Below are 27,495 nucleotides of genomic sequence, written 5' to 3' on the forward strand. Positions count from 1 at the left end.
CTTTTTGTGCTGTAGGTGAGAGAGGGGACTCGCCTACATGAGGATAGGTTGGAATGGGATACACGGGAAACATCGTCTCGAGGGGTTGGTAAAACGCAAGACACGCTTGCCACACTGGAATTCACGAACGATCAAGAATAACTGGGATGGAAAGGCAGTACAAACACCTAACGACGACGAAAACAAGAAGAAACCAATAACGCTCTCAAGCTCCATCGCCGTTGATCTTCTTGATGATAGCATCCGCAAATTCCTCCGTGGAAAGCGTCTTAGCGCCTTGCATCTGACGGGTGAGATCGCCAGTCGCCATGTTTGACTGGAAGACCATCTCCATCGCGTTAATAATGTGCGCGAACACCTCCGACCAGCCCATGTAGTCAAACATCATCGCACCCGACAGAATAAGAGACGATGGGTTCGCCGTTCCTTGCCCCGCGATATCCGGCGCCGTGCCGTGCGTCGCCTCAAAGATGGCGTGGCCTGTCGTGTAGTTGATGTTCCCTCCCGGGGATATTCCAATGCCGCCGACCAGTGCCGCCAGCTGATCCGAAATGTAATCGCCGTTCAGGTTCATGGTGGCAATCACGCTGTAGTCCAGCGGACGCAGAACAGTGTTCTGCAAAAAGGCATCACAGATGCAGTCCTTTATAATCACCTTGCCGCTGTCCGTTGCCGCACGCATGGCCGCGTCGGCCGCCTCCTTGCCGCTCTTCTCCTTCAGCGCGTCGTATTGCGTCGCCGTGAAGACCGCATCGGCGAACTCGCGCTCGGCCAGCGCGTAGCCCCACTTCTTGAAGCCGCCCTCCGTGAACTTCATGATGTTGCCTTTGTGCACTAGAGTGACGGACGGGAGGTGATGGTCCACGGCGAATTGAATCGCCGCCCGCACCAGACGTTCGCTGCCCTCCACCGAAACGGGCTTCACGCCGTAGGCGCTCGTAGCGGGGAAGCGCACCTCCTTCACGCCCATCTCCTTCACCAGGAACTGCGTGAACTTCTGTGCCTCAGGGGAGCCCTGCGCCCACTCAATGCCAGAGTAAATATCCTCGGTGTTCTCACGGAAGACCACCATGTCCACCCACTCCGGGTGCTTCATCGGCGAGCCGACACCGGTGAACCAGCGGACGGGACGCACGCACACAAAGAGGTCCAGACGGCGACGCAGCACCACGTTGAGGGAGCGAATGCCCTCGCCGACAGGAGTCGTGAGAGGGCCCTTCAGCCCAACGCGGTACTTTCCGAAGGACTCGATCGTCTCGTCTGGAAGCCACGTGCCTTTGGCGTCGAATGCTTTCTGACCCGCAAGCACCTCCATCCACGACACCTTACGTGCATCGCCGTACGCCTTGACCACAGCGGCGTCGAAGATGCGGCGCGCAGCCGCGGTGATCTCCTTTCCGATGCCATCGCCTTCGATGTACGGGATGGTGGGGTGCGAGGGCACCGCCAGCTTACCATCAGAGAAGGTGATAATATCTGCCATCTTTGCTGACTTATACGTATTGAGATATATATATACATATATATATATATATATTTATTTATTTATTTATTTATTTATTTATTTATGTATATGTTTCTTTTTTCCCGTGTTTGATTCGAGATACTTAGCCGATTCCACCACACTTTCACCAGAGAAATATGAAAGCCGTGAAAGAAACGATGTATGTCCCTTCCGAGGTGGATGCTAGAGTGTCAACGCCACCTGTCAGCTACACAACCTGCGGTGGCTCTCCGTGTAGAATACAGAAGGAACTAACAACAAACAACACGCAGAAAGAAAGAAAAAAAAAAGAACACCTGTGTGAACTTCAATCCAAACCAAAAAAAGGGGGGGCTATTAACGTTACGAGCAAGGCGTAGTCAATCAAAAACCACGGATGCGATGGATTAAAGCAAATAGATGCGCGCCACACAGAAGGCAGAAGGGAGGAGACAGGAGGAGGGGAGAGTTACGAACGCAACGGATGGACCAACGGTTCGCGTTACGCTTTTGCAAAGGCAAGAGTCAACGGCGAATTATTCTTTCTACAGCACGCAGGAGAAGAAAAAAAAAGAACGTGAGGGCGCTAACATGTTTGGTTATGCACGCATTTTGTCTGCAATTTCCACACCACGACGGCAACACCGCGAAGGGAGGGGGGAAGGTTAGATTAGCGTCAACATTAGTCACTAACAATACTTCTTCAGCGCACCGTGCATGGATACTCGCGTTCTTTTTGTATTCTCCGCTTACCGGTGTGGTTTTGGCAGCTAGCTCGTTGCATTATGGGGAATAAAACGGTATGTATAAGTAACCACGCAGATTCGATAAGGGTCTCAATGGAACATTAAAAATTGCTTCTCTTAAAGAATGTTACGGAGTCAGAGACGGCGAGAAATACTTGTCTGGATTTTTTTACTTAACGTCAACAAGCAGTCGTGCTCCGGCGCACAACAAAGCCAAAGCGTACCGGACACCGTGCGACCTTCTATTTGAACACGTCAGCTCGCAGTGAGTGCAGGCACCTCTTCAGCCCTACTGTGAAAAGATTCGAGATTTTAAAAAGGGATTCTGAGTGAGAAAAAGGAAAGGTAAAGCAGAGGGCGTTCACGCGCCACTCACACTTTATCGAAACAGCCCGCAAAGCACAGCATCGCCATTTTGTGTGTGTGTGTCCTTTAGGCGCCGAGGTAGCGCGCCTCCAGGTGCTTGCGCAGGTACTCTGGGTTTAGCTTCTCGCCCGTCGCACGGGTAATCAGGTCGTCCGTTTCGTACAGACAGCCGTGGTCCCAGATCTTCTCCTTCTGCTTCTCCAGAAGCGGACCGAGGTTGCCGGTGCGCAGGCACTCATCCACCTTCTCGTCCCCAAGCTCCTTGCGGATGCTCGCCATGATCTGCGCCGCATACATCGCACCCAGCGCGTAGGTCGGGAAGTAGCCCAGTGAGCCCATAGACCAGTGCACGTCCTGCAGGCATCCCACGTTGTCCTTACCCTCCGTCGACAGGCCAAGGTACTGCTGCATCTTCTCGTTCCACACACGCGGCACGTCCTCGGCCTCCATCTTCCCCTCCATCAGGTCACGTTCGATTTCGTAGCGCAAGATCACGTGCAGCGGGTAGCACACCTCATCGGCGTCGACGCGAATGTAGCCAGGCTGCACACGCTGCAGCGCCTTCTTCAGGTTCTCCGGTGAGAAGGCCGGCTGGGGCTCGAAGAACTCCGGCAGGCGCTTCGCCAGGTACTCGACAAAGGAAGCAGCGTGGCCGATTTGGAACTCAGCGAACAGGGACTGGCTTTCGTGGACGCCCAACGAGCGCGCCTCACACACGGGCTGCGTGATCATGTCGCGTGGTCCACAGTTCTGCTCGTACTTGCCATGACCACCTTCATGGATCACGCCGTACAAACTCTGCACGTACGTCTCTTCGATGTAGTTGGTGGTGAGGCGGCAGTCCTCCTTCGTCATGCCGGTGAAGGGATGGGGGCTGATGTCGAGGCGGCCGGCTTCCATGTCGAAGTTCCACACGCGCAGAAACTCCTTGCACAGCGCCTCCTGCTTATCCAACGGGAACTTCTCCGAATACGCCGTCACCGACTCGCTCGCCTGCTTCTTCAGGATGTCCTGCAGCAGCTGTGGCAGCCACGACTTCACATTGTCGAAGACCTCGTCCACCTTCTTCGTCGTGATGCCGGGCTCGTACTGGTTCATCAACGCCTCCAGCGGCGACAGGGACGTGCCAGCGGCGAGGTAGCCGCCCTCCTCACGTGCCAACTCCACCAGCTCCTTCAGAACGGGCAGGAACTTCGCGAAGTCGTTCGCAGCACGGCTGTCGCGCCACACACTGTGCGCGCGGGTCGTCAGCCGCATCTTGCGGCCCACGAACTCGACAGGGAGGCTGTTGTCGCTCCTCCACGCACGCTCCATCTCGCGCAAGTTTGCCTGCTGCACCGCGCTCAGCTCCGCCTTGCCCTGCTTCGCTGCGTCCAGCCACTCCTTCACCTCCGGTGCCGTCATGTACCCGAAGCGGATCTCCGACAACGTGGCGAGCGCCTCACCGCGCGACTCCTCACCCTTCGGAGGCATATAGGTGTTCATGTCCCAGTCACCGAGGGAGATAAAGTGATTGAGTCGGCTCACCTTGGTGAAGAGCGCCTCTAGCTTCTTGTACGACTCCATGTTTGCGGTGCGGGGAGGTACCCTATGCAGGAAGAAACGCGAAACACGATGGAGCGAGGGTGTGTGGCGGAACGTTTTCAGGTGGTTGCTTAGTGGAGAAGATTCTTTATGCGCGGAATACCTTTAGAAAAGGAAATAGTGGGTTTTTGGAGGGGCAAGGAAGAGATGGGCATAACAGGAAATAGATGTACCTGCGAAACTCTAAGCCGCACAGCACTTTGACATCGTCCACCATCTCCGAATGCACGTCCACGGACGCGTAGGCGGAAAGCACCCTCTTTTGTCTGGATGTGAAATAACAACAACAAAACAACTTTCATTCAATCGCTAACGTCATTGGGGGCAGTGGAGCTTCACCACCGCGTCCGCCACCCGTAAAGATGTCCAAACACGCGCAGCACTTTCGTGAGAGCTAATGAGGAAAGATGGCACAGCACAATCAACAGTAAACACGGCGATGTGTGGTTTGTGTCCATGCCCTCACGGACGTGCTCCGTTGACCTATGGCACTGTGACCACCACTGCGCTAGATTTATGTGTTGGCGCCTTTGATTTTAGAGTTGGCAGTTACACGCGGTACATTACAGAGTCATCATATATATGTCTTCCCCAAGTGAGGTTAGGATTATAAGAAAAGAAATGAAGACAATACAAGCGCCAGCATTATTACCCGTTAAAGGAAACAAAACAAAAACTCTCCTTTACGTCCTTCAAACGAATCTCATCGTTAAAATACACAAAAACAAAAAGATGCGCACACGCAGCCTACGGATACCGCTGCCCTACTTTCCCTTCGCCTCCTTGGCCAGCTTCGCCTTGTTGCCCTTCAAGTGCTTATTCGCCACCGCCTCAAAGCGGTGCACGGCGTGGCGAGTATTACGGCGGTTCATGTAGCGGCGGTTCAGCGGCACGTACGCGAACGGCTCCACGTTGCCGCGCTTAACATCACCGTCACCGGTGCCGCGGAATTCGTCGCCCTTGCGGATGTCCTCCTCCACACGCTGCCGCTTCAGCTCCCGGTTGGCGGCCTTCTGATCGCGCAGCCGCGACACTTGCAGCGCGCTGGGTCCCACGGCACCACGGCCCGCCTTGTACGTCTCCGTCGCCTTCTTTGCTGCATCCTCCGTCGCACGACTGCCGTAGCGCAGCGCCAGCTCCTCATTCTCGAAGTCCTCATCATCCGCACGCGAGCGCTTGCCGGGGCGCGCGCTGGCCTCGTCGTTGAGCGCGGATGCGACCACCAGGCCGTTGCTGCGGCGAAGCAGGCGATCTGCCATGGCCTGTCGGGCCTTGTGCGCATCCTCCAGCCTTTTCTGCTCCTTACTAAGGATGCGGAGCTTTCCGTCGGCCTGGAAGTCGAGCACCATGTTGTCGTACTCGTCCTCGTCGTCGTCCGCGTTGTCCTTCTCGCCACCGAGGCCACCTCCGCTGAAGCCCTGAAAGACCGGCGCGGCGTGCTTCGCCACGAAGCTACTCAGCGCACCGGCTTCCAGCAGGTCCTCCTCCGCCGCCTCCTCACGACCTGCGTTCATCGCAGCACCGAGGAAGAGCTTGTCGAACTCGTTGTGCTGCTTCTCATTGCGCTTCTTCATTTCCTTGTCTGCCTTCTTCTCCTCCCGCTTCATCATCTTCTGCGTGTAGCGCAGGAAGTTCTTGCTGCCCAGCGGGAAAACGGGGTCGATCTGCTCTATCGGGAAGCGCTTCAGACACTTCTCTAAGAGGACACGCATCTGCATGCGCGTGTTGCTGGAGACGTGCGGCTGCGAGGTCACCAGCGCAATCGAGTAGAGCAGCTTCGGCAGAGCCTTCGCCACGGCCGCCTTCACGGGCGGACTGCGCTTGCCCAGCTTCAGCGCCATACGAGCAAAGATGGCGGCCGCACTCCGCACCTCGACCTCAGCAGACTCCATCAGCTGAAACCCAACCGCCACGGCCGCCTGCAGGTCCGACTCCGGCAGCTCGCTGTGCGTCAGGTAGATCAGCTTCGCCATGCACACCACCGTGCTGGACACCATCATCGGTGTCTTGCCAGACAGACCGGCTATGACCATGCGCAGCAGCGCGTTCACCGGGGCGCCGGCGCTCACCGTGTAGCGCTGCATCTTCTCCAGCACCGCCATCGTCATGGCACGCGTCTCACTGGAGCGCTCGCGGGAGAAGAGCACCACCTCGCCGATGAGCGTGCGAATGGTGGGCAGCAGTTCATCCGGGAAGTACATCTTGCACGCGTCCAATGCCCAGGACAGGCAGCGAATGCGCATCTTCAGACCTGAAATGGTGACGTGCTGCCGGCCCACCGAGAGCAGCCCTAGAATGCGGTGCATGAGCGGAAATATGTCTCGGATGCGGTGCTCAAACATCGCAAAGAGAAGCTTGTAAGCCTTCTTCTGCAGCAGGCGGGACTCCGGCGCGGGGTCCATCAGAACCGGTTCGATGATGTCCGCGTAGAGCGTCGTCACGTGCTCGGGAGAGAGCTGCGGCACCACGGCGCAGGCGATGTCAAGAATCACGCGACGCTTGGACGTAAGAGGGGCGTTGTTCTTCTTCGACCCGCTGGGGGCCGCACCATCGTTGGCGGCCGCAGCTCGCTGTGCTGCGATGTTGGAGCTGACGCTCAGAATGCCTTTTAAGATGCTTGCCATCACCTCCTTGTTGCACACCTTGGAGAAGCTCTGGATCGCCAGCAGCACCGCGGTGGAGTCGTGCGTCTCGAAGGTGTTGCACAGCTTTGGCATGATGTTGGCGCTGAACTTGGCGAAGATGGTGTCACACACAAGCTGCGCGTACGCCTGCGTGATGTTGTGGAAACGGTGCGGGTTCCAGCCCGGGTCGGTGAGCGAGAGGACGTACACGTCGTCCTCCAGCGCGTCCTTGCGGAGTCGTCGCTGCGGTGGGTTTGCCAGGGCGTCGTCGTGGCCGCTGTGGCGCAGGTCGTCCGGCAAGTTTTCCGCCTCCACGCTGTCCGCATCATCATCGTCGTCCTGCTCCGTCGCCTTCAATGCGTAATACCCGTCGCACAAGACGTGAATCGCAGAAGCGCTCGTGTTGACAAAGGAGGGGTTCGACAGCAGTCCGACCAGCTGCCTCGCCAGATCGCGGAACGACTCCGCCGTCACCTCGGCTGGGTAGTAGCAGAAACCGACGGCTACCCGCCAGTACTGCACCAGCAGCGCCGACCACCGCGTGAACTCCTCCGTGCGGTGATCCTTCTCCGCCTCGGCGGCCAGCTTGCTACAGAACTGAATGGCCGGGAAGAACTTCTGAATGAAGAAGGGCAGTGAGTCGTGCGAGGCCGTGCGGCGCCAGACGTTCAGCAGGTAGCTGGTGGACCAGAGCACCTCGCCCTGCTCGGCCGCGCCTTCTTCGGTCGCCATCTCCGCTTCGTACGCGGCGCGGGGGTCGAAGTCGAGGAGAGAGGTGAACTCCCACATGTACATGCAGCAGCCGGCCGCGACCAATGTACGCTCGACCTTGGCGTTGAGAGCGCTGTCGTCCATCACACGCAGCTTATTGAGCACCTTGATCAAAAACCCCACGGCGGGGAAGCGATCGGTAAACTTGGTGTACAGGCGAATGCGCTCCGTCGTGTTGGGGGCACCGCTGCTGTGGGACGTCGTGTATTCGGACTCCGCCTTCGCCACATCTTGCGGAGGCGGCTGCACCCGCTTTAGGTAATTCATGCGCTTAAAGACCGTCGACAGCACCTCCATTGCCATGCCCCAGCAGTGCTGATGGACGGGTTTCAGCAGCGCGAGCAACTCTTCGGCGAGAAGGCCGTTGAGGCAGCGCTGGCCCTCCAGCGACTCCACGATGTACGGCGAGAGCGCGCGGTCAAAGAGAAGCGTCATCTCCGCCATCACGGCCGACACAACCGCGACGGGGGCCTCGGCGAGGTTGCGCATGCAGGCGCGAATGAAAACCAAAAGACCAGCGCAGAAGAAACGTTGGCGTGTATTCAGTGTGTAGAGCGCCGTGACAGGATCTTTGAAAGGAGTCGCAGCGGCGACGTCATTGGAGCACAGCGCACTCACCTCGAGGACTTTGCGGAAGCTGGCGAGGTACAGCTTCATCGCCTCCGTTTGAAGTTTGTTTGGCTCCAACTTCTCCAAAAGGCGCAGCTGCTCCATGGTGGGCGCCTCAATAGAAAGCAACAAGGCAACCGCCAGCTTCAGCACCTTGGCCACCACGAGCGTGTTGCTGCTGCCGTACTCCGCCATGAGCTGGTCGCACAACGAGAAGCACACGCCTAATTGATGCAGAAGGATGCCTTGGGTGAGGCGTGGTACGCAGGCGGCCATGATGGAGAGCATGTAAGGCACATGTCGCTGGTCGGGTGACTTGGAGAGGGCCGTGAAGGCGCTCATAAACATGGCGAGCGGGCTGACGGTTTGGCCAAGCGTCTCAATGGCGCTCGTCAAGCCTTCCTGCACGGCGTGCAGCGTGCTGCGGTCGAAAACACGATGGACCTTCTTGTTCTTCAGCTTCTGAATCTGTGCCATCTTTACACGCTTGGCGGCCCTCTCCACTTCCTTCGTGATGCGCTCCTTCTGCTTCCAGACGGTGCGTTGCGCCTCGAATACCTGCTTCCGGCTCATGTTGGCGCCTTTCTTGGCACGGCGCAGTCCCGCGCCGCTCTTCGCGCCCGCAGCGCTGGACGCAAACTTCAGCTTGCCCACCATTGCCGAGCGGGTGCGCCAGACTCGTTGGCTCTGCGCCGTCAACTACCAAAACTGGCGAAGGAAAGAGAGTGACGCTCTCACGTACGGAAAGCAGAACAAATCCTGAGAAAAAAAAAGCCTCTTGCTTTAACGCCTCGTTGCTTTCGGTTTAATGAGAGAGGAAAGGAACGCGATGCGATGGGAGGAGAGAAGAGGAGAAAGACTTGCAAACTCAAAAAAAAGGGGGGCTGCCCTGTGCCTTGACAAGCGTGCGTTGTCAGCATCTGCTGGACGCGTCTTTCTTTGCCACACCCTGTACGGGAGTTAAACCTCCTGAGAGCATGAAAGCGAGCCACCGCACTTCAGCACTCACAAGAGGGGCGTTTGCCATCTGTACGAAGCACGCTGCCATTTTAGAGTTTACACGGGGACTGTTTTTCTCTCCTCTTGGTTTTTTCTTGTTTGGTGAGGGTCTCAACGACGAGGAAACGCGCTGCAGCGGGCAGCGCGCAAGACGGAACCAGGATCCAATGAAGCAACCAACAAAAAGGAAGACGCCAGCACTCTGCGTTCACGAGCCGCCGCACCAGTACTTTTTCTCTTTCCGACGTTGGTGGACGCATTTGGAAAAAAAAAGAACATCGGAGAATACGCAACGCTTAGCAAAGCGGGATAACCGACAAGCAATACAACAGAGAAGGACATGAGCCAAAGCTGTGAACAAAAAAAAATGATTACATGTTCGCGCGATTCTGCGCTGTCTCTTCCAGACTGAGCACCCCCTCCCCGGTCAGCGACCGACGAATGAGCTGCGGTGCCAGTGGCGTCAGTCCTTCCCCTTCGTACGACACAAGCGGATTAATCTCCCACTGACACAGTCCCTCACGTAGTCGTTGCAGTGCAGTGGCGCGGTCCTGGACGGAGTAGCCCTCCTCCCCAGTTCCCAGCGCCTCGGGCGCCGCCATAACCGCCTCCGCCACCCACTTCGTGTGCAGCTGCAACACAAGGTCCGCCGCCGTCGTGGCCGTGTCGGTGGCGGCGCCTTCCGCGTTTTTAATCGGGGCAAACTCCGCATTGCGGTCCACCTGCATTATTTGAAAGGCATCCAACCGGTCACCGCCGCCGTGTGGGCGCGTGGGCACCTGCTTCGCCAGCTTGAATTCATCGAAGATAAACGCCTCCATCTTGATGGCCGGTACGATGCCGTTGACCGTCGCGATGTTCTTGCGGGCGGCGTGATAAAAGGTACTCGTCTGCATGTCCTTGGCGGCCAGTTTTAGAAAGTCAACGGAGCAGCAGTGCGAGGCGATGTTGCCGCAATTGTAGGCGAGCTCGCCGCTCACATCGTCGCGCTGCAGCGCTCGCTCCGTGCCAATCTCCGTGTACTCGACGACGCCCCACTCCCCGTCCGTCAGCGCAAACACGCCGACGCGCTCCTCTGCAGAGGCTTTTGGCACGGTCTTGACGACCACCTCCGCCTGACGGGCGGCGGCAACGCCGAAGAAGTACGGGTCGCCCAGCTTTGCCAAAATGTTGTCGACGCTGAAGATCTGCACGTAACGCACGCCTCTCATTTGAATTTGTGCCAACACGCCCTGCTCAGATTTTGACGACGCAAGTGCCGCGGCGGTCGGCGTCCGTACCAGGCTCTCGTAGAGGCCGCCGTTGCCTCCTGGTGCAACACAAATTTTGCCCTTCTCCTCCATCAGTACCTTGCCCGTCTTTTCGTCGTAGCAGGGCAGCGAACTCTGACGAAAGAAGAGAACCTGATCGGGACGCAGCCCAAAGTAGTTGTGCTCGCAGAAGAACGCCTTCGTGGCCGCATCATTTTGATCCGACGTCATTACCAGAAGATGAAGAAGACCACGACCCGTCGTCTCGGCGCCTGGTGGGACGGCTACCTGTGAGTCTCGTGCCCACGCCGCCGCCATCTGCTCCATCTTGCGCACACGGTTGCAGTGGTACTCAAACAGGGAGCGTCCGCTGGGGAGGAGGTCGCAGTGGAAGAGCCCCTTCGGAATTGTCACGCCAAGGCGCGTGCCGCTGCCACCGGCCATCAAAAGAGCGGCGCCTTCTCCGCGTGCAATGACGTGCATGCCCGCTGCCCGAATGGTTGCCACCTCCGCCGAGCCCTCCGCGAGCAGCTTCGGCAGGTGGAAGATCGTCGCAGCGGGTGGCGGGGTGATGGAGGGATCCTTCGCCGCTGCTGCCGAGGCGCTGCCGTTGCTTTTGTTGAGGTGATCGAGACTGTCTTTTAGCATGGCGTTCATGTGCTTCCACTGCGCGGCGGAGAAGGAGGTAACTTGGGCCGCCAGGATCAATTGCTCTGCCGTGGACAGGTTATCGTAATCCGCCAGAATGTGCTCCTGTCCGCTGCCGTCGAGAACGGCGAGAAGAGCGTCCTTGGTGGTCATTTTCTAGACAAAAGCAGGTGCCGTCCCCTTTATTATTTTGAAGGTTTTTTCTTTCTTCTTTCTGAATGCGTCCCAACGGAACAGCCGCAGGAAATAACTCGATAAATTGCTCTTTGACTCTGTGGTGTTCGGCGCGTTGCACTCGAGTACCGTTGTCATGGAGAAGGAAACAGGAAGACGAAGAGGTGCGGTGTCAGTGAATCCGGACAGGTTTGGATGCGCCACGAGCGCTGTGCAGCCCAAAAAAGAAAACCAAGCGAAGCCAACAAACGAAATGTGTTTTCCGCTGCAGCTGCACACATACGCCACGTAAGGAGGGCGGACCCGCTCCCCGTCTACACCTTGTCCTCTCCATCCGCAACGTCTGCCACTACAGAGAGTCACGCATACAAAGCAGCGTACTGCAAGACCCGGAAGACGAAAACCAGCTTTAAAAACGACAGAAGAGTCAGAAAACACATCAACGCATTGCATGAGACAGCAATGAGCACGTCTGTGATTACAACAACAAACCAAAGAAAAAAATGAGCGACCGGAAAAAGGGGAAAAACAAGAGAGCGAACAAAGAGCCGCCCACGCAACACCCAACACGCACGGCCTCAGCAATGTGTCACATCACATGCGTCCTCACACGCCTGTCCACCTTGCACGTGAGGCAGAGAGCGTAACTGCAAAAAGGCAGCGGCGCGACGTGCGGCTAACACACATCCACTGCATTAACCTCCGCGCCGCACGTACCGCTTTTACGCCGTCGGTGGCGCCATCCAACGCTCGTAGTCCTCAACACGCGCGTCACTCGGGAAGCCGCTCTCGTCCCAGATGCGGCCCTCAAACGGCACAAACGCGCTAAAACGCTGAGCCATGTCCCGCACCCCCTCCGTTGACGGCTGCTCCGCGCAGTGCACACGCCAGCGGTCCTTCACAAAGCGGTCCAACAGCGCCGCCGCCACCTGAACCTTCTGGCGGTTCACGCGACGCAGTGGTTGCTTATGAAAGTCTAGCGCGGTGCGGTGTAGCGCCCTTCCCAGCTGCACCACCAGCTTCTCGAGTTGCCGCTTGTTGGAAAGCGCGGTCGGCTGCGCAGGGGCGGACGCGCCGTACTCGGTGGGCAGCGCGACGTAGGTGAGAAACGACACGTACGGATCCTTCTTGATCAGCGCGACGAAGTGCGGCAGCGTTGGCACGTACGAGGGAGCGTTGTCCCTGCCCTCCAGGACACGCTTAGCGTTGGCAGACTCGGCCTCTTCGTAGCCGACGCGGTAAATATCCTTAGAGGCCTGGTCGTATGTCTTGAGAGCAGCGATGGCTTGGCGGGACAGCGCATCCCGGTCCTCCGCACGCACCGCGCGTGGGTTGAAGTAGCTCCAGTCTGTGTACGACGAATAGAGCGCGGGGTTCTCCTCCACCTGCGCGCCACGCAGAAACTTCTGAGACCCCGCCGTGTCTTCTCGCTCGTGTCGCTGCTGCAGACGCCGCACATCGTTCGCGCGGGCATCGATCATCATCGCGACGTTGCGGGCGAGTGGGGCGAGGAGGTGGCCGCGCTTCTCGGAGATGATGCTCGAGAGAGACACACCGCCGTCGCCATCTCTGCCGCCACCGCCGCGACGGTTGCCTCGACGGTTATCGCGGAATTGCTGCTGCTGTTGATCCAGACTGCGGCCGTCTTCGCCAGCGCCAGCGGACGACGCGGATGCCGGGGTCGCGGCGGACGGCCGCGTCAGATACGCCTGTGCGTTCGGGAAGCGTACAAACGGATTCTCCGACACGAGCAGATTGAGCTCGCCAAAGACTAACACACGCAGCAGCGACTCGTTCTCCTCGCAGCGCCACAGCGCCTCGATGGGCGGGTACGACGACGGCGGGCGCGGGCGAGCAAGTGCCCCTGGAGCCGCACGTTTTGCAGCTGCCTCTCCTTCGGCGGGCGCCTTCTCCGGCGACGCTGCGCCTGTTCGGCCAAAGACGCCCTTCAGCACCTCCTGCTCGTCCTTCGGCGGGGGATGCGAAAATAGCAGCTCCGACGCGTTGGGGCTGCGGTGGCAGCGCAGCACCACGTGGCCCTCCACCGCGTTGTCAAGGTAGTAGCGGCGGACGAGGTAGAGAAAGTATAGGTAATCCTCTTCCTTTGGAACCAACGATGAAGACTCGCCCACCACATCAGTGTCCGATGGCGAAGAGCTTGCCGCGGCGTGGCTCGACTCACCTGACGAGCGCGGCACCAACACGACCTCCTCCGCGGTGTCCAGAATATACTTGTAGTTGCTCGGGTAGGACGATTTGCGCTCGTTTAAGATCGCGCGATACAGCAAGGCCTTGTCCCACACCTCCTCCGGCTCCCACACGCGATCCAGCACCATTTCCTTAAAGAGCTCCACGACGTGGTATCGAGAAGCCTTGTCGATGTGGATGGCAGGGAACTGCGGCTGGCGTTCAAACAGGTCGAGAAGACCCTGATCCTGTGCCAGTACATCCAGCTTCTCCTGCGCAGCCGCACGACGCGCCTCCCCAGCAAGTCTACGAATCGAGTGCGGAGGACGGAGTGTCTGCCCCGGCGGCGGTGCTCCGGGCAGTGCAGCCGCGGCGGCATCGCTGTTGGCCGGCTGCCCGGTAAGCAGCATACCCTGAAACACCTCCTCCGCCTTCTTGCGCTCCCTCGCATAGCGCACCTTCGAGTTGTACGCGCGGTAGAGCCAGTCGAGGTAGTCGGGCGAGTACGCCACGCGCAGCGGCCCGGGATTTGTGATCATCGTCTCAAACTCCTTTTTGTTCGTTGCCTGCCTTGCCGGGGCGATGCTCTGCGCTGTGAAGGCGTGAATGGGATTGAACTGCCCTCGCGTCGTCACGCCGCGGCGGGAGTTCGAGAGCGCAAGAGCATTTCTTTCTGGAAGTGAAGCCGCAACAGCCACACCTACGCAACGCCGCCGAAACATCTCTCAGCTGTCAACGAAATTACCTTTCAACAACAGCACAAAAGTATTAATAATAATAATAACTCTTGAAAGTGAAGTAGACACGCTATGAGTCTCGCCGCTTAGTCGACCTATCCCTGACGTACAGGAGGAGAGAAGAAGAAAAAAAATAAGCGGACAGGAAGATTCGCTTCCGCTTACATCAAACACAAACCAAAAGAAGAAAAAGGCGAAGAATAAAGAGAAAAGAAAGAGAAAAGAGAAAAAAAAAAACAGATATGCACGCATAAGCTTTCTGAAAAAAGCTTTGCTTTCAGAAAGGTGCATCCTATTGCCTTCCGTCGGATCATCTTGCCAATACGAGCCTCAAACAGTTAGGCGAAGGGGTAACCAACACAACGAGGGGCATACCGAAACGGTGTTGGGAACATCAACGAGCTTTCATCCGTCCAAGGAGGAAGATCAGCAACGCTTTGCAACGCTCCAGAGCTTCTCCACAGCTCGCTGCTTTTAAGCGTGGAGGTGTCGCTCACCTTTTTCCAAGGTTGATATTTGTGCTGTGCTCTCACGCTGCACAAGACAGAAGGTAGAAAGGCTACCCGTCAACGACAACGAAACAAACCCCACTCACAAGACGGATGTTTGATAGGCAAAATGCGGGCGAAAAGAGGAAACGACGTAGTGACCCTTCCACGCTTTCCGCATCAGCTCGGTGGCGCACACACGATTCTTGCTTTACTTCACGGAAGCGATTAAAAGCAAAAGCCTCCTCCACCTCCGTCGTGCCGGATTGCACTATTTACATGTATACATGAACAGATTCATCAGAGAAACAAGAGAAACAAAAAAAAAGATGATCAACAACAGCCTTCGACAGTTTTCGCAGCATGAACCGCTGAGCCGCTCTTCACGAACATCAGCCCTGTTCTTTCTCTGCATAAGGAACGAGTGCTATCTTTTAAAGAGCCACGAGCAGTTACAGTTCAAACGCGGTGTTCACGTTGATGTTGCCGTCACCCATGTACAACGACCCGTACACCGACGTCTCCGGTACGTGATAGAAGAGCGAGCCGGCAAAGCGGATGTTCTTCCCGATCATCACGTCATGAAAGGCGTCGTAGCGCAGCTCCCACGTCCCCGAAGGGATGTCCTCCGTCAGCGGCTCAAACACCGCATCGACGAGGGGGTGCTCGCTGAGCTGCTCCAGGGCCGACTTCGTGAAGAGCGCGTTTTGGTTGCGCGCTAGGAGACGGCGGTACGGATCCTGCGCGCGCAGGTGGTAGTAGTTGCGCAGCGTCAGTGCGCCATCGGCGGTGCGGGCGAGCCCGTTAAACGCGGTGTTGCACCGAATCTGCGCCCGCTCTACCGTTGCGCCTCCGTTGCCGGTGGAGGCGGCCACCGTGGCCGTCGGCTGGCGCTCCGCCTTCACGTAGGCACCGCGTGGCACGACGCGACACTCGTGGTCAAACTCCTCCATGAAAAGCGCAAGGCGCACCGACTCCTTCACGCTCTGCGTCGTCGCTGGATGGCTCGGGTCGACCGCCACGCGATACTCGTACGCAGGGTCGCCCATGAAAGGGCCGCGCATGCCCAGCAGCACCGACTGCTTCCACTCCGCCTGCTCGATACCGCTGCCATTGACGTAGCCGGGGCAGGCAGCGAAGACGGAAGAAAAGGTTCCCAGCAGGTTGAAGCTGCGGCCCTCGTCTAGGGTGTAGTAAATCTCTGGCTCCGCCACGGCGTCGTCGTCGTAGGCCTCCACGATGATGTAGTCCGCCTTGTAGCCAGAGATCTTGCCCCACAGCACGAGGCGCTTGCGCTTCGTTTGCGTGCTCAGGATTGGGATGGAGCTCGAAAGCTGTACGCGCTCATTCGGGGAAAAGCTGACGCCGCTCTCGAAGGCGTACTCAATAGGATGATGCAACGATGTCATGCTTTGTATGCGTACGTGGGGATCTGTGCTTAATGGTGTTCAATCGAGGAGGATAGGGGGGAGGCTGGAGTTCAAACAACAGCAGAAAAAAACCTCAACGTTGCTGTAACAAACCGAAGTTTTTCTTCTTCGCTTTACTATTTTCTTTTTTCTAAGTCCAGCAATACGCAAACAGGAGGAGAGCAGGAAAAGAGAGGTGTGAAAAGGGAGGGAGGAGCTTTGGGCTCAGTGACAGTCAAATTAGCGCTGCATAGGTTGCTGTTGTCGAGCACAGTCGTGTATGTCGCCAGTTTCCAACAACAACATAAAAAGGAAAGAGCAGCAGGGTCATTTTCTTCAACCTTGTGAAGAGCGCAGAGCAGCGTATCGACCGGCCCAAACGGGCAGAGCAGAACTTAACAAGAAGGGAGAAATGCAGCGCAGCATTCCTCACGCAGCCCAGGTCTTTAAAGCCGCGTGCAAAAATATTTTCTCAGCAATCTTTTTTTTTGTTAGTGGTGTTTGCTTTTGTCCTCAGCTTCACACGGAAAACACGTGATGCGTCGATTCCAAGGTGCATTTCCATTCATGAAGAGGGAGAGAAGAAACAAAGGGCGTTCATGTCGTCCCCCTTCAACCATGAAAAACCGGTGAGAACAACAATAGAAAAAGGAAATAAGTTAAATAATCAAGTAAAAAAAAACGAACGCGGGTTTCTTTTCCTCCTTCCTTTTTGCGTATTAAATGAAAGGAGAGAATCACTTCACTACACGTGAGAGGTAACGTGATCTCCATAGACACGTGAAAGCGAAGTCTACGCCGTCGGAGTGCACGGCATCCGCTTCAGGAAGACGTCGGGGAAGCACGTGCCCATGGAAGAGTCCAACCCCTATCGTCTGCCGTCACCGCACAGAAGACAAGAGTACACTCTTTTTTATTAAAGAAAACAAAAGCATATAGATGTGCTGAAGATAAAAGGCAGCATATTCGTTGGAAGGGAGGTCAAAGAACAATAAAAAGCCTGGCAAAGCGCATGCCAGTCCTAAAAAAGAATAAAATAAGAAGAATCGTGTTAGAGCTGCCACGAAGCAGTCGTAGAAAAATAATAAGCCCATCGTTTCCTGTAAAGAGCGCGCGTTTCCTCGCATCCGCATTCACCGTCGTCTCCTCTTTCGCGGACACACGAGCGACCTCTCTTACAGAGAAATCAAATTACAGTGTTTATAGATAATCTTCTTTTTTCATAGCAACAAAGATAACAACGATATATATATAATTTTCTTGGAAGAAACTGGGAAGAGTCTTGAAGGTAAGAAGAAGCTGAGCGGAAACCCCCCAGGCCGGAGCATATCCTATAAAGTCATGATTAGACTCCTTCACTAAAACCGTTGATAGACAAGTAAAAAGTCGATACCAACTCATCGAGCTTCCTCTGCCCTTTTCTTTTTTGCTGCTTGGTTCCTTTAACAACCATCTGTGTGTTGGAATAAGAACAGCAGCCGTTGCAGCCGACGCTGAGCGTGCGCCGCTACCGCTGGCAAGTATCCCTCGCACCGACACTCCGCTGAATGAAAAAAAAAAGGAAGGGGGAGGAGTGCAACGAGTAAGAGGAGCACAACCTCAACGGTAAAAACAAGAGAGAGAAAAACGAAACTCGTTTGGAGCGTGTTACACGGTGGTCGACGCCTGGACCCGAAAAAAAAGCAGTGCCAAGCCTCGCTCCTCCTCCGCGGCATCCCGCAACCTCATCTACGCTTGCGTTTCCACCGGCGGCGCAGGCGCAATGGGGCCCCGGCGGCCCGCCTTCCACTCGCGAGACGCGTGCCGCTGCACCTTGTCCTTCGAGTGCCCCGCATGGCGCTTCTTTGAGTCCCGATGCTTCATCATCCTGTTCATCTTCTTCGTCTTCTGTTCATCCAGCTCGGTGTGGCCAGTACGAAGGGTTCGCACGTTTGCGTCCTTCCTGACGTCTCCACGACGAGCACAACGGCCGCGTTGCGGCGCTGACAGCGGCGGAGGCACCTCGCAGCGGCCCATATCATTGGACTCGTTTTGCCGCCGCAGCGCTGCGGAGTGAGGGCGGGTGTGATTTCCATGGTGGCCACGCTGTTGTGGCCCGTCGTGGTGGTGGTGGTGGTGGTGGTGGTGGTGGCCGTTGTCGTCGTGCGGGTGTGGCTGCGGAGCCGAAGGCGGCACTTCGCTGCTGTTTTGAGCAGTTCCTTTGTCATCTTCCGCCTGCAGCGGTGGCAGCGGCGGCAGCGCTTGTACTCCTTTCGTATCGACCTCGTCCGCCTCCGGGGCTGGAAGAATGATCTTTTCGCCGTCACCGACGTGCGCTTCTGTGCTGTTGCCTCGCTCGTCATCGGTGCGAGGATGTGCGTACCCACGAGCTTGCGCATACGTACTGACCAGCAACAGCGCCACAGCAAGCACCGCCACGCTGTACAGCGCACACCGGCGCGTTGCCGTCGTCTTCGCGGTCGACATTTTCCACGGTGCGTTCACGAAGTGGGGCGATCACAGTGGAATTGAAAGGAGAGAGAGAAAAAGAGGAAAAGAAGACGAGGGGGTTAGACGACAAGGGATTGTCTTGTGTTGCTTGGTTCGCGTAACGGGATGGTTGTAACCACAAAAAACTGTATTGCGCAATGAGCACACTTCTACGACAACAAGACGCGAGACGAGACAGCGGAGGGAAAAGAATACGGCAAAAGAAAGAAGAAGAAAGCTTCCGACAAGCTCCGGGTGAGGAAGGGAGGGAAAGCAGCTGGACACGGGCGTCACCGCGCTGCAGTCTGCACATTTGCGTTGCACGTAAGAGAGAGCAAGTGGGCCGCTACATCTGCCCATCCACCACGTTGAATGGACTTCGACACGACTGCGGCAGACCGTATGATCCAGAAGGGGAAAGAAAAACTGTGTTTCTTTTCCACATGTTGTGTTACTCTGCTTCATTGTGTCCCGTGCCGGAAACGCACCAACGCCTTGAGTTGTCGCTATAGGTAAAGTGTTCTTTCTTTTTTTTAAGAGTAGTCTTTCGCTTTTCTTCTGCGTGTCACTGCAGCAGAGATCTTCCACGTGTATATCAATAAGTTGAGACGAGCCAACAACGAAGGCATCCGTCCTGTTCTGCTTCTTCGAAAAGCGCGCTACGAAAAGTGGCTTTTGTCTTCCGTGCTATCGACGATGTACTCGCCCACGTAACGCACAGCTCTGTGACAGGAATCTGCATTGCGCTTTCCACAAAATGATTCCCGGTAGAGTCCTAGAAAAACATAAGAGGGGAAAAACGGTGGAGAAGACATCATCTGATGCTCATCGCTTATACCCCCCCCCCACCCCGCCAGGAAACGCGGTGCGTGGGTGTAGGCGTTTTTGGAGAGGAAGTTGTCAGTTCGTGGCTGATGACTGCGGTGCAACCCACTTTCTCACCATATCCTTTCGCACGTCGCGGACACCTTTCGATGTGATGAGAAAACACGTCTCGCAGCGAGGACGCCCACTAGCCTTGAGCAGACGAGCAACACGGTGTTGCACAACTCGATCCACCAGCGACGGCGCCGTTGAAGGCAAAATAGAAGTCGCTGTGCTGTACACAATATCTTCTTGGCACCCTTTATCGTCCTCTTGTGGCGTGTCGGTGGTGCCTGACATGAAGGCACATGATGGCAAGTCATAGTGATGATAGGTGAGCAGCAGTCGGGTGGAAAGGCCGTGGCCCCACGCGTCCCCCAGGGCAGGTATTAGCACAGTTTGCCGGGTAAAGCTGTTGTTGCTCTCCGCGTCTCTCGACGCCTGTCCGTTGTTTGTTGTTGGCCTCAGCAGCTTTGTGGTCATGTGGTTCGAGACAACCACCGCCAGCTGGTAGGAAGAAGCCAGCTCCTCCAGAGTCGTGCTGCATTGATAAAGCAGACGCGACCGCTGCCACAGCCCCTGCTTCGACAGCGCACCGTGCGACGCACCATTTACCCCCGACAAGGGCGAGGTGAGTCCACTCGAAGTAGAACCGTACGTGTCCTCACACGAAGAGGCGCTTTTTTCAAAGGTGTCGGCGGCTCGAAATGGCAAGGCGATGGAGTCGACTAGAACCATTCGAACAGGGACGTCCCCTACGTCACATTGGAGTGGACTGTCCCCTCCTGTTGCGGTGGGCGATCCAGCCGTCGGAACGGTGGACTGCTCGCTGCTCAACCAGAGCGGTAAGCTGTAGAGGAAGGCCAGGAAATCGGTCAGCTCCGTCACTCGCACGTACCGAACTCGTTGAAGAACCGACGCGACAGTGAAGTCGTTAGGGGCGGTGGGAGGCCTTCGCATTGCAGCGGCTTTCGCCGTCGCACTTCGTGAAGTGGATGCTGTTGGTTCACCATCCGTTACTACCGGAAGCAGCGGCTTGTCTTCTGACTCATCTGTATTACGGGCAGCAGTTCCGAGGGAAGCAGATCTCGTGCGTTTCCGAGTCAACGCCTCACACAGCGGTGAACGATGATTGGGGTGGGGATGTGTTGATTGATTGTCCCCGGCGTCGCCAGGCCGCGCCGAGTCGCGAGGGCCGTGTCGTGGGTTGCTTTTGGCGAGAATCGTCGCCACGAGCGCGGCGGCGGCCGTCGCCATCTGCTCCAGGCGCTCCGCCACAAAGCTGCCTTCGGTGTCTACAAAGACGCAGGTGCCACCCAGGCCGCCAAAGTCGACCGGCATCGCACAGCTGACGGCGAGTTGCATCAGCAGCTGCGTCTTTCCCACGCCTGGCGGTCCGCTGACTTCGCTGACGCCGCCCACCGCGACACCGCCGCCCAGCAGCGTGTCCAGCGCACGCGAGAAAGTCGTGGCGTGAGTCGCCTGTCCGCGTAACTGCCGCTCCGTCGCGTCCGCGAGGATCTCACGCAGAGAGCGGCAGCCGGGAATACGCGCAGCTCCCTTGAGCGTGACGCTGCTCTTCTCAGCACTGCTGTTGGATAAAGAAGAGGAGCAGCCGGCAACAGCCGCGGAGATTGTGCTAACATAACTGCTTCCGTTTATATCATGCCTTCTGAGAAACTCCGCGTTTTCTTCTCGCACCTCACGCACCGCCTCCACCACCTCGTCCACTTCCTTCTCGGTGAAGAAAGCAACGCTGTCGATGGGAGTTACAGCTGTCGTGTCCATTGCCGTCGCACTTGCAGGGCCGGCGCCGTTTTCGTCAGCTAACTTTGACAACGTGTCCGCCTCCCGCACCTGAAGGAGCAATCGTTGTGTAACACGTCTCTTCAAGTTCGCTAGCACCTGCGTCGACCGTGCATCCTCTCCCAAGTCGTCGTCGCAGTTCAGCAGACGGGTGAGATCGGCAAGGTACAAAATGCCGGTATCCTGCAGCTTGGCTTTCGTCGCGTTCGACAAGGAAACACAGCACTCTATGGTAGCCATTGTTGGCTACTTCGCAATTCAATGTATGTGCACACAGGTTTCTCAAAACGATGCGTGTACACTAGATGTCGGTCTCGAAAAGAAATCCCTTGTGCGTTGATTGAAGAGGAAACAAAAGAACAGGTAAGTTCAGTAGGGATGAGGTTAGTTCCCAATTATTATCGTACTTGATTCGCTTTATTCGGTCAACTCTTTCTGTGTTGCCGTGTCACAGTACCACCATCACATCACTCAACTGTGTGGCGACGATAAAACGATATTAACTTCGCGGCTTGTGTATGTGCGTGCGTTCAAGTTTTGAAGAAGAAGAAAAAGAAATATAGCTGATGTTCGGGCGGAAAGAAAAAGTTAGTCATTTCTGTCTCGGTAGAGAGGCGTTGGCGTCAGCAGCAGCCACGAAGTCGTTGATAACATCAAAGCTGCGCCCCTCTTTCCCCCCTCTCCCATGCTGGCGCTTTTAGGCTTTCCACGAAGAGGAAAAATAGACTCTAAACGTTATTCAGTGTACGTGTTGGAGGCGACATCTTCTGGCTTCACGGCGAATCTGTTATCTTCTGATCCCACGTTTCGATTTATGTATGGAGTGCATAGCATTTCTGAGACAGTGTACAGTTTCCCTAGTCATGGAACTTGCCAAGGAAGTACCCGATTGGACGGAACATCGAATCAAAAGACTACGCAGGCCGCAATCCTCTGTCGCGCGCGTTTTCCATCGCCATTTTGATACGTTGCTTCATCAAATCATGCTACATGCCACCAAAAGCAGCACGCAGAAGCGCTCCTGGCAACGGCCAGTCACCACCCATGTCCCGGAGAGCTGCAATCCGCAGGGTATCGCAAAGACGTACCGCGTTGGTGCACCACGTTGCGTCATCGTGAGAGTCCGCTTTACCAGTTCCGTCGTTGGAGTTAGCTGCGAGTTGTTCCGTCTCTAAAAGTGCGTACACCAGCCGACTCGGGTCGTCGTCGTGGTCTTCTCTTCGACTGGCCGCAGGGTGCGGCACCGGCTCCATCGGACGAAACGCCTGCCCGAGTTGCTGCTCCGTCCATCGGCGCCGCACCACATGTTCGCCCAGGAGGCTGATAAGCCACAGCAGCACACGAGCTTCGGGAAACACGCGGCTTAAGGGAGCAGCGGGAGAGGAGGAAGGAAGGGAGTCTTCCTTTTCATCCGCGACTGCTTCTGTGGTTGCATCTGGGGCCTTTCGTTGCCCTTGACCCTTGTCACAGAAACCCTCCCTACGCCAAACTCGCTGGAGTGCGACGTAGTCTTCGTCGAGCAGCAGTGTAGCAACGCGCAAAAGAAAGGCAATGGCATAAAGCTTTTGGTGAGGACGACTGGCCCCTGAAAGATCCTCTTCAACGCTCGCATCAGGGGCATCGTCTGCGACCTGTGTGCGCAAACATCGATAGAAGTTCTCAAAAGCGGACAGCAGCCGCGCCGCATTTGTGTCATCTCGTGCCACGATGCTGTAGCACAAGGCGATGGCGTGTACCCAGAACGCATCGCGCATCACCGGAGCGTGACGGTTAGTGGTGGAAGCAGCGGCTCGCACACGCGCTGCCTCCGCTGCCGGGACCGCTTGAGGGTCCACATGAGAGCCAGGGTCCGCCCTTAGCTCGTTGGTTAAGTTTGCTGAAATAGTCGGGCAGTCAAAGCCAAGAAAAGTGCGGAGCTCCCACGCTTCGCCATCGGCGGCGGTTATCGAAGAGGCGGAACTCTCTGCTTGCACATGTGCTGCGGCCGTTGCATACAGATCCTGCTCCGTGATCTCTCCGCCCTTGTTGTAGCAGCCATCAAACGCGCAGCAAGACAGCTCGTTTAGGTTTTCTGTGATATCGTTCGGTGAGATGAACGGGCAGCCAAAGTAGAGTTGTGTGGACAGGCTGACGCTACCGGAGAGCAGCTCCAGATCCATTGTTGCGCAAGCTAGGCATATCGACCACACCCAAACACGCCGCGCAAGCCACACTGTCAGCAAGTACTCTCGTCTCACGGCGTGTGCGTCTCGATTGAGCGCATCCGTTTGACGATCCGCAACTGCTGCTGCCGCCGCACCTTTACTATACACACTCAGAAGATTCTGTAACCACTTTTCTTTCAAAACAAAATCGTCTGGCTGTGGTGACGTGGAGGGAGATGCGGCAGCCGCGGCATCGCTGGGCAGACAAAGAGCTTCCAGTCCATGCGTCAGATGTGCCAGCAGTTCTTGCTTAACAGCCTTCAGTTGACTCACTAGCCGATCCACCGAGCTGCGAATACCAGACGATAACAAAGATAAACCGCACGACGCATCTGTCTTCGCATGCGTTACGCTACTGCCCTTATACCTGAAGCACAGCTCCCTCCACTGACGACGTGCATCTTCGAAGGACAGCCGCAGCTGCTCCACGGTGCGCAGATGTTTCGAAATGGTTCGCGTATAGGACCGCCGCAACCACTCCGGGGGTGCGTCGCGGGCCGGCGGCGCGGTGGCCCACGATTTGGACGTGACCTGGCGAGGGTTAGGATGGCGATTGCTCGACCACCCGCCGCGGGCTTGCATTTCGTATTGGGTTTTCTTTTCCTTTTGGAGATTCCGCAGTCGTGTTTCATCGGATATAGATTCGAGAAACCAAATGAAGCGGTGCGACCATAAAAACTCCGGAAAAAGAGCAAGGGAGAGCATGGAAAGCAGGATGACAAGATGAAAAACACATTGGCTCTTTGCTTCCATCAATGCAGGATAATAGAAGACAGAAAGCTCAACGGGCGTTTCAGAGGTCAACATGTAAAAAAAAAAGAGGCTACCCTGACGTCACCATGAAACGTCAAGAGCCTTTCCCATCATCAGCTCGGAATGAGCGCAATGCCACTCAAAGAGAGGTTCGCACCTCTTACACAGACGGATCGGCATTGGAAACGGATTGGATTCGCCTTCTATGCTTCTTCAACGTTACCGATGAAAAGCCTTGCGCGGCTGCTGTACCTCTTCGCCCTCACTGCCTCCATTTTGCCCATTAGGAAGGCAGGTCAAAGAAGCATAGACAGCTAAATAAAAAGGAGGCGAAAAATAGCCAGCGCGTTTTCGTAAACGATACAACGCTCAGGCGCGTAATATACATCACCTATTGGAACATCAGCAAAAACAAAGGAGCAAAAAATGCTTCCAATTCTTGAAGGAGGAAAGGGAGATTCGACCTCGGCACATCGCTGCGGGTGAACACCCAAAGCCCAACATACGGAAGAAAAAGAAAAGAGCGTAGAGAAAGTTCGACGCTAGTTGTTCCACAGATACAGCAACGCCAGCTGAAACTCGTCGTAGTTGAGCTCGCGCTTTCTTTGAAACGCAAAGCGAGACAGGACGTATTGGACAAGCCTGTCCAGCGCCACCTCATCGCCTTCCCGACGCGTGGCCTCTCTGCGTGCCGCAAGGACACTGAGCGTGGAGGGCGCCTCGGAGGGGGCAGCGCCGCCACTGCTGTTGCGGCCGCTCGAACTCAACTTGTGCGCCGTCGCTTTCCGCGCCTTGGCGGAGGGGGCGGCGACAATGTTTTGTTCGTAGTAGCATCGCTGCACCTCTGCGCGGTACGCCTCGTCGCACGCGGCGGCGTCAGCGCGATTCAGCGCGCCGCCCTCGTGCAGCCCACATCGGTCCAAGTAGCGCAGGACACTCTTCAGTCCATCTGCCGAGAGGTGAGGGTTGGAGGCGTTGTCCTGCGTGCTCAGGGACAAAAAGACGCGTCGCGCCATGTCCTCCTGCAGCACGCCCGTGAGCGAAAACAGATGGCGCGCCATGTCTGGGTGGAACGGATCGACGGCCTCCGGCGGCGCTGCCACGGCGGTGGTGTGCGGGGACGAGGCCTGTGTAGCGGCGCTTGCTGCGAGGGCGGGGGTGGGGTCGGGGGAAGGTGCGCGCAGCTCCAGCGACGGCGGGGCAGAAGAAGCGGCAGCCCCCACCGCATTCATCGCCAACGACCGCTGCGTCGGTGCCCCACCGGACGAAGTTCCTGCGGCGGTGGTGGTGGCAACTTTGGAGGAGGTGTAGACAGGCGTGGTGAAGAATTGGCTGAAGAAAAAGCCCGTGGCTCCACCGTTTTTGTCGAGTGCCGGCGTCGTGCTCGCCGCATCTTGCCGTGAGGTGGAGGCGGAAGAGTTATTCACATTAGAGGCGCGGCGCTGCACGTGCTGAAGCAGGTGTGGCGGCTGCGCCGCCGTCGGCTTGCGTCGCCCACTGTGCGCAGTAGCACTCGAATTCGCCCCCGCCATCTTGTTCGGCGAGGGGGAGAAGGAGGAGACAGAAGGGAGCATCTTCGTCGACGGACCGGCCTTCGAGAGCGACAAGCCCGACACCAGACTCTTCTTCGGCATGGCGGTGTGCCGGCGATCGGGAGGGAGCAGCGTCGACTGCCGGCTCACGTCGGAGACGGTGATGGACGGCCGGTGAGAGTTGGAGCGGCCAAAGGCGCTTGGCGACAGCGGCGTCTGGGCGAAGGTGCGCGTTGGCAGAAAGGCGGGCAACATCGCGTCCAACACAGGCTGCGAGATGGCAGCGGACTCGGGGGGGTTATTGACGTCTGTCTCCCCCCCACTCTTGACGCTGCTCTCCGAGGCACGCCGTGACGAACCAGACGACTTTTCCGCATCGGTGAAGCGAGGCGGCAGCGGGTGTGCCAACGCGAGCGCCGAGGGCCCTGTCCTTTCAACGCGTGCCTCGGCGATCTCCGTCAGCATTTTCTGCTGCCTATACGCCTCCAACGCGCGAGCCCACCACACCAACACGCTCTCCAGTTCATCGATGGCGACGTGTCGCCGCATGGTGTCGCTGCTGTCCACCGCCCAGTCGCACAGCACCTCCTCGTGCGTCGTGAAGGCTGCGCGGTACTCCGTATCCACACGCGATTCCACCTCTGGAAACGCCTCCTTGCAGACCTGCTTCTCCAACGCATAAAGCTGCGCATCGAGGTACAGGTGCCAGAATTGTGTCACCGCGTGTTGGCACGCTTTGTCTTGCAGTTTTTCTTCGACAGAGACGTGTCGGCCCTGGTGCACGCGCAACACACACTCCGCGTCCATCTCCACAAAGCAGCGGTGTGGGGTGCGGGTCACGTTAGAAATACGAATGAGTGTGCGTGTCGCCCGCACTGCGTCATCGACAGACGGCTCAAACGGAGAGCGACGCCGCTCCTTTTCTTCGCACCGCACGTACTCCAGTGACATCTCCACACACCGCAGCTCACCCGCGTCGCTGCTCTGCGCGTCGTCGGCGCCCTCGTGGCGGTGCTCCACGTAGTGCGTCAGCTTCTCGCGCACCAGCTTCCCTGTGTACGGCGGCAGGTGCAGCGTGCAGCGCCGCACCGCACCGACCTCATCCGGCGGCACCAAGTTCTCCATCACGCAACAGTCGATGACGCGGCTATCGACGCCGTAGCGCTTGATGCTCTCAATGTTGTGGAGGGTATGCACCACCACCGCCACGGGCACGGCGATGACAGCGGAGCAGACTACGTGGTGCGTGACATCCCGAAAGGAATGTGCAGCAAAAGAATCTGAACCGCTCATCATCATCGTAGATGCGGACGCGTACGGGAGCAAATACAGCAATATATCGGTATGGGTACCAATTGTGGATCAAAAACGGAAGTAAAAATCGAAAAGGCGATGCTTGGCCTCGCTGTACTTATATCTCGCCTGCTTGCGCTTTTTTCGTCGTTGTTGCTGCTTTTCCGTCTCCCTCGGCAATGCTCAGGTCATCGATTTAAAACGCCAAGAAATGGTGACGCCTGTGTGAACAAAAACCGAGCTGCTGACGGGGATTTATTTGTAGAGGGATATCTTTTCTCCTTTGCTGTTCTGAAGAGTGTGCAGCACAAATGAAAGAGCAGGACGATGTGTTTCAAAAAGCCACCACCGCCGATTAGTTTTACAGGACAGAAAGGAAACGAGGGCAAAACAAGAACAAAAAAAAAAAGAGATGAGTTACGGCAGAAGACAACATCTCCTTCCTTCATTGTTGGTGTCTGGGTGCATATTTTCGTTGTAGCGCCTCTACCTTCGCAGA

General features: G+C 56.7%; 10 protein-coding genes across 12 annotated transcripts; all 10 read right to left on the bottom strand.

Moving 5' to 3' along the window:
* Nucleotides 1-205: 205 nt before the first annotated feature.
* On the bottom strand, nt 206-1,838 carry ABB37_04412 (putative isocitrate dehydrogenase; the record flags this gene model as incomplete). Its single annotated transcript, XM_015802083.1, has 1 exon — nt 206-1,838. Exon 1 carries the CDS (start codon nt 1,481-1,483, stop codon nt 206-208), a length of 1,278 nt encoding a protein of 425 aa, XP_015659484.1. The 5' UTR covers nt 1,484-1,838.
* An 823-nt stretch (nt 1,839-2,661) lies between these two features.
* On the bottom strand, nt 2,662-4,283 carry ABB37_04413 (putative mitochondrial carboxypeptidase; the record flags this gene model as incomplete). Its single annotated transcript, XM_015802084.1, has 1 exon — nt 2,662-4,283. The coding sequence occupies exon 1, from the start codon at nt 4,159-4,161 to the stop codon at nt 2,662-2,664; it is 1,500 nt and encodes a 499-aa protein (XP_015659485.1). The 5' UTR covers nt 4,162-4,283.
* A 660-nt stretch (nt 4,284-4,943) lies between these two features.
* ABB37_04414 (hypothetical protein) lies at nt 4,944-8,840 on the bottom strand (the record flags this gene model as incomplete). Its single annotated transcript, XM_015802085.1, has 1 exon — nt 4,944-8,840. One exon carries the CDS (start codon nt 8,838-8,840, stop codon nt 4,944-4,946), a length of 3,897 nt encoding a protein of 1,298 aa, XP_015659486.1.
* A 713-nt stretch (nt 8,841-9,553) lies between these two features.
* ABB37_04415 (putative UDP-N-acetylglucosamine pyrophosphorylase) lies at nt 9,554-11,353 on the bottom strand (the record flags this gene model as incomplete). The annotated part of the gene is made up of 1 exon (XM_015802086.1): nt 9,554-11,353. Exon 1 carries the CDS (start codon nt 11,231-11,233, stop codon nt 9,554-9,556), a length of 1,680 nt encoding a protein of 559 aa, XP_015659487.1. The 5' UTR covers nt 11,234-11,353.
* A 623-nt stretch (nt 11,354-11,976) lies between these two features.
* On the bottom strand, nt 11,977-14,339 carry ABB37_04416 (mitochondrial edited mRNA stability factor 1 subunit; the record flags this gene model as incomplete). The annotated part of the gene is made up of 1 exon (XM_015802087.1): nt 11,977-14,339. Exon 1 carries the CDS (start codon nt 14,161-14,163, stop codon nt 11,977-11,979), a length of 2,187 nt encoding a protein of 728 aa, XP_015659488.1. The 5' UTR covers nt 14,164-14,339.
* Nucleotides 14,340-15,118: 779 nt separating this feature from the next.
* On the bottom strand, nt 15,119-16,227 carry ABB37_04417 (hypothetical protein; the record flags this gene model as incomplete). Of its 2 annotated transcripts, none has more annotated exons than XM_015802089.1 (1): nt 15,119-16,227. In XM_015802089.1, exon 1 carries the CDS (start codon nt 16,073-16,075, stop codon nt 15,119-15,121), a length of 957 nt encoding a protein of 318 aa, XP_015659490.1. In that variant the 5' UTR covers nt 16,076-16,227. The 2 variants fall into 2 exon arrangements, with proteins under 2 accessions (XP_015659490.1, XP_015659489.1); XM_015802088.1 differs by having other exon boundaries at nt 15,119-16,220.
* Nucleotides 16,228-17,803: 1,576 nt separating this feature from the next.
* On the bottom strand, nt 17,804-18,715 carry ABB37_04418 (hypothetical protein; the record flags this gene model as incomplete). 2 transcript variants are annotated; one of them, XM_015802091.1, is made up of 1 exon in its annotated part: nt 17,804-18,715. In XM_015802091.1, exon 1 carries the CDS (start codon nt 18,539-18,541, stop codon nt 17,804-17,806), a length of 738 nt encoding a protein of 245 aa, XP_015659492.1. In that variant the 5' UTR covers nt 18,542-18,715. The 2 variants fall into 2 exon arrangements, with proteins under 2 accessions (XP_015659492.1, XP_015659491.1); XM_015802090.1 differs by having other exon boundaries at nt 17,804-18,712.
* Nucleotides 18,716-19,444: 729 nt separating this feature from the next.
* ABB37_04419 (putative Recombinase Rad51) lies at nt 19,445-21,726 on the bottom strand (the record flags this gene model as incomplete). Its single annotated transcript, XM_015802092.1, has 1 exon — nt 19,445-21,726. Exon 1 carries the CDS (start codon nt 21,452-21,454, stop codon nt 19,445-19,447), a length of 2,010 nt encoding a protein of 669 aa, XP_015659493.1. The 5' UTR covers nt 21,455-21,726.
* A 474-nt stretch (nt 21,727-22,200) lies between these two features.
* On the bottom strand, nt 22,201-24,123 carry ABB37_04420 (hypothetical protein; the record flags this gene model as incomplete). The annotated part of the gene is made up of 1 exon (XM_015802093.1): nt 22,201-24,123. The coding sequence occupies one exon, from the start codon at nt 24,121-24,123 to the stop codon at nt 22,201-22,203; it is 1,923 nt and encodes a 640-aa protein (XP_015659494.1).
* Nucleotides 24,124-24,713: 590 nt separating this feature from the next.
* On the bottom strand, nt 24,714-27,288 carry ABB37_04421 (unspecified product; the record flags this gene model as incomplete). The annotated part of the gene is made up of 1 exon (XM_015802094.1): nt 24,714-27,288. The coding sequence occupies exon 1, from the start codon at nt 27,000-27,002 to the stop codon at nt 24,714-24,716; it is 2,289 nt and encodes a 762-aa protein (XP_015659495.1). The 5' UTR covers nt 27,003-27,288.
* Between the last annotated feature and the right edge of the window lie 207 nt (nt 27,289-27,495).

Source organism: Leptomonas pyrrhocoris (genome assembly GCF_001293395.1).
Source record: "Leptomonas pyrrhocoris isolate H10 chromosome Unknown, whole genome shotgun sequence".
In the NCBI taxonomy this organism is placed as follows: domain Eukaryota; phylum Euglenozoa; class Kinetoplastea; order Trypanosomatida; family Trypanosomatidae; genus Leptomonas; species Leptomonas pyrrhocoris.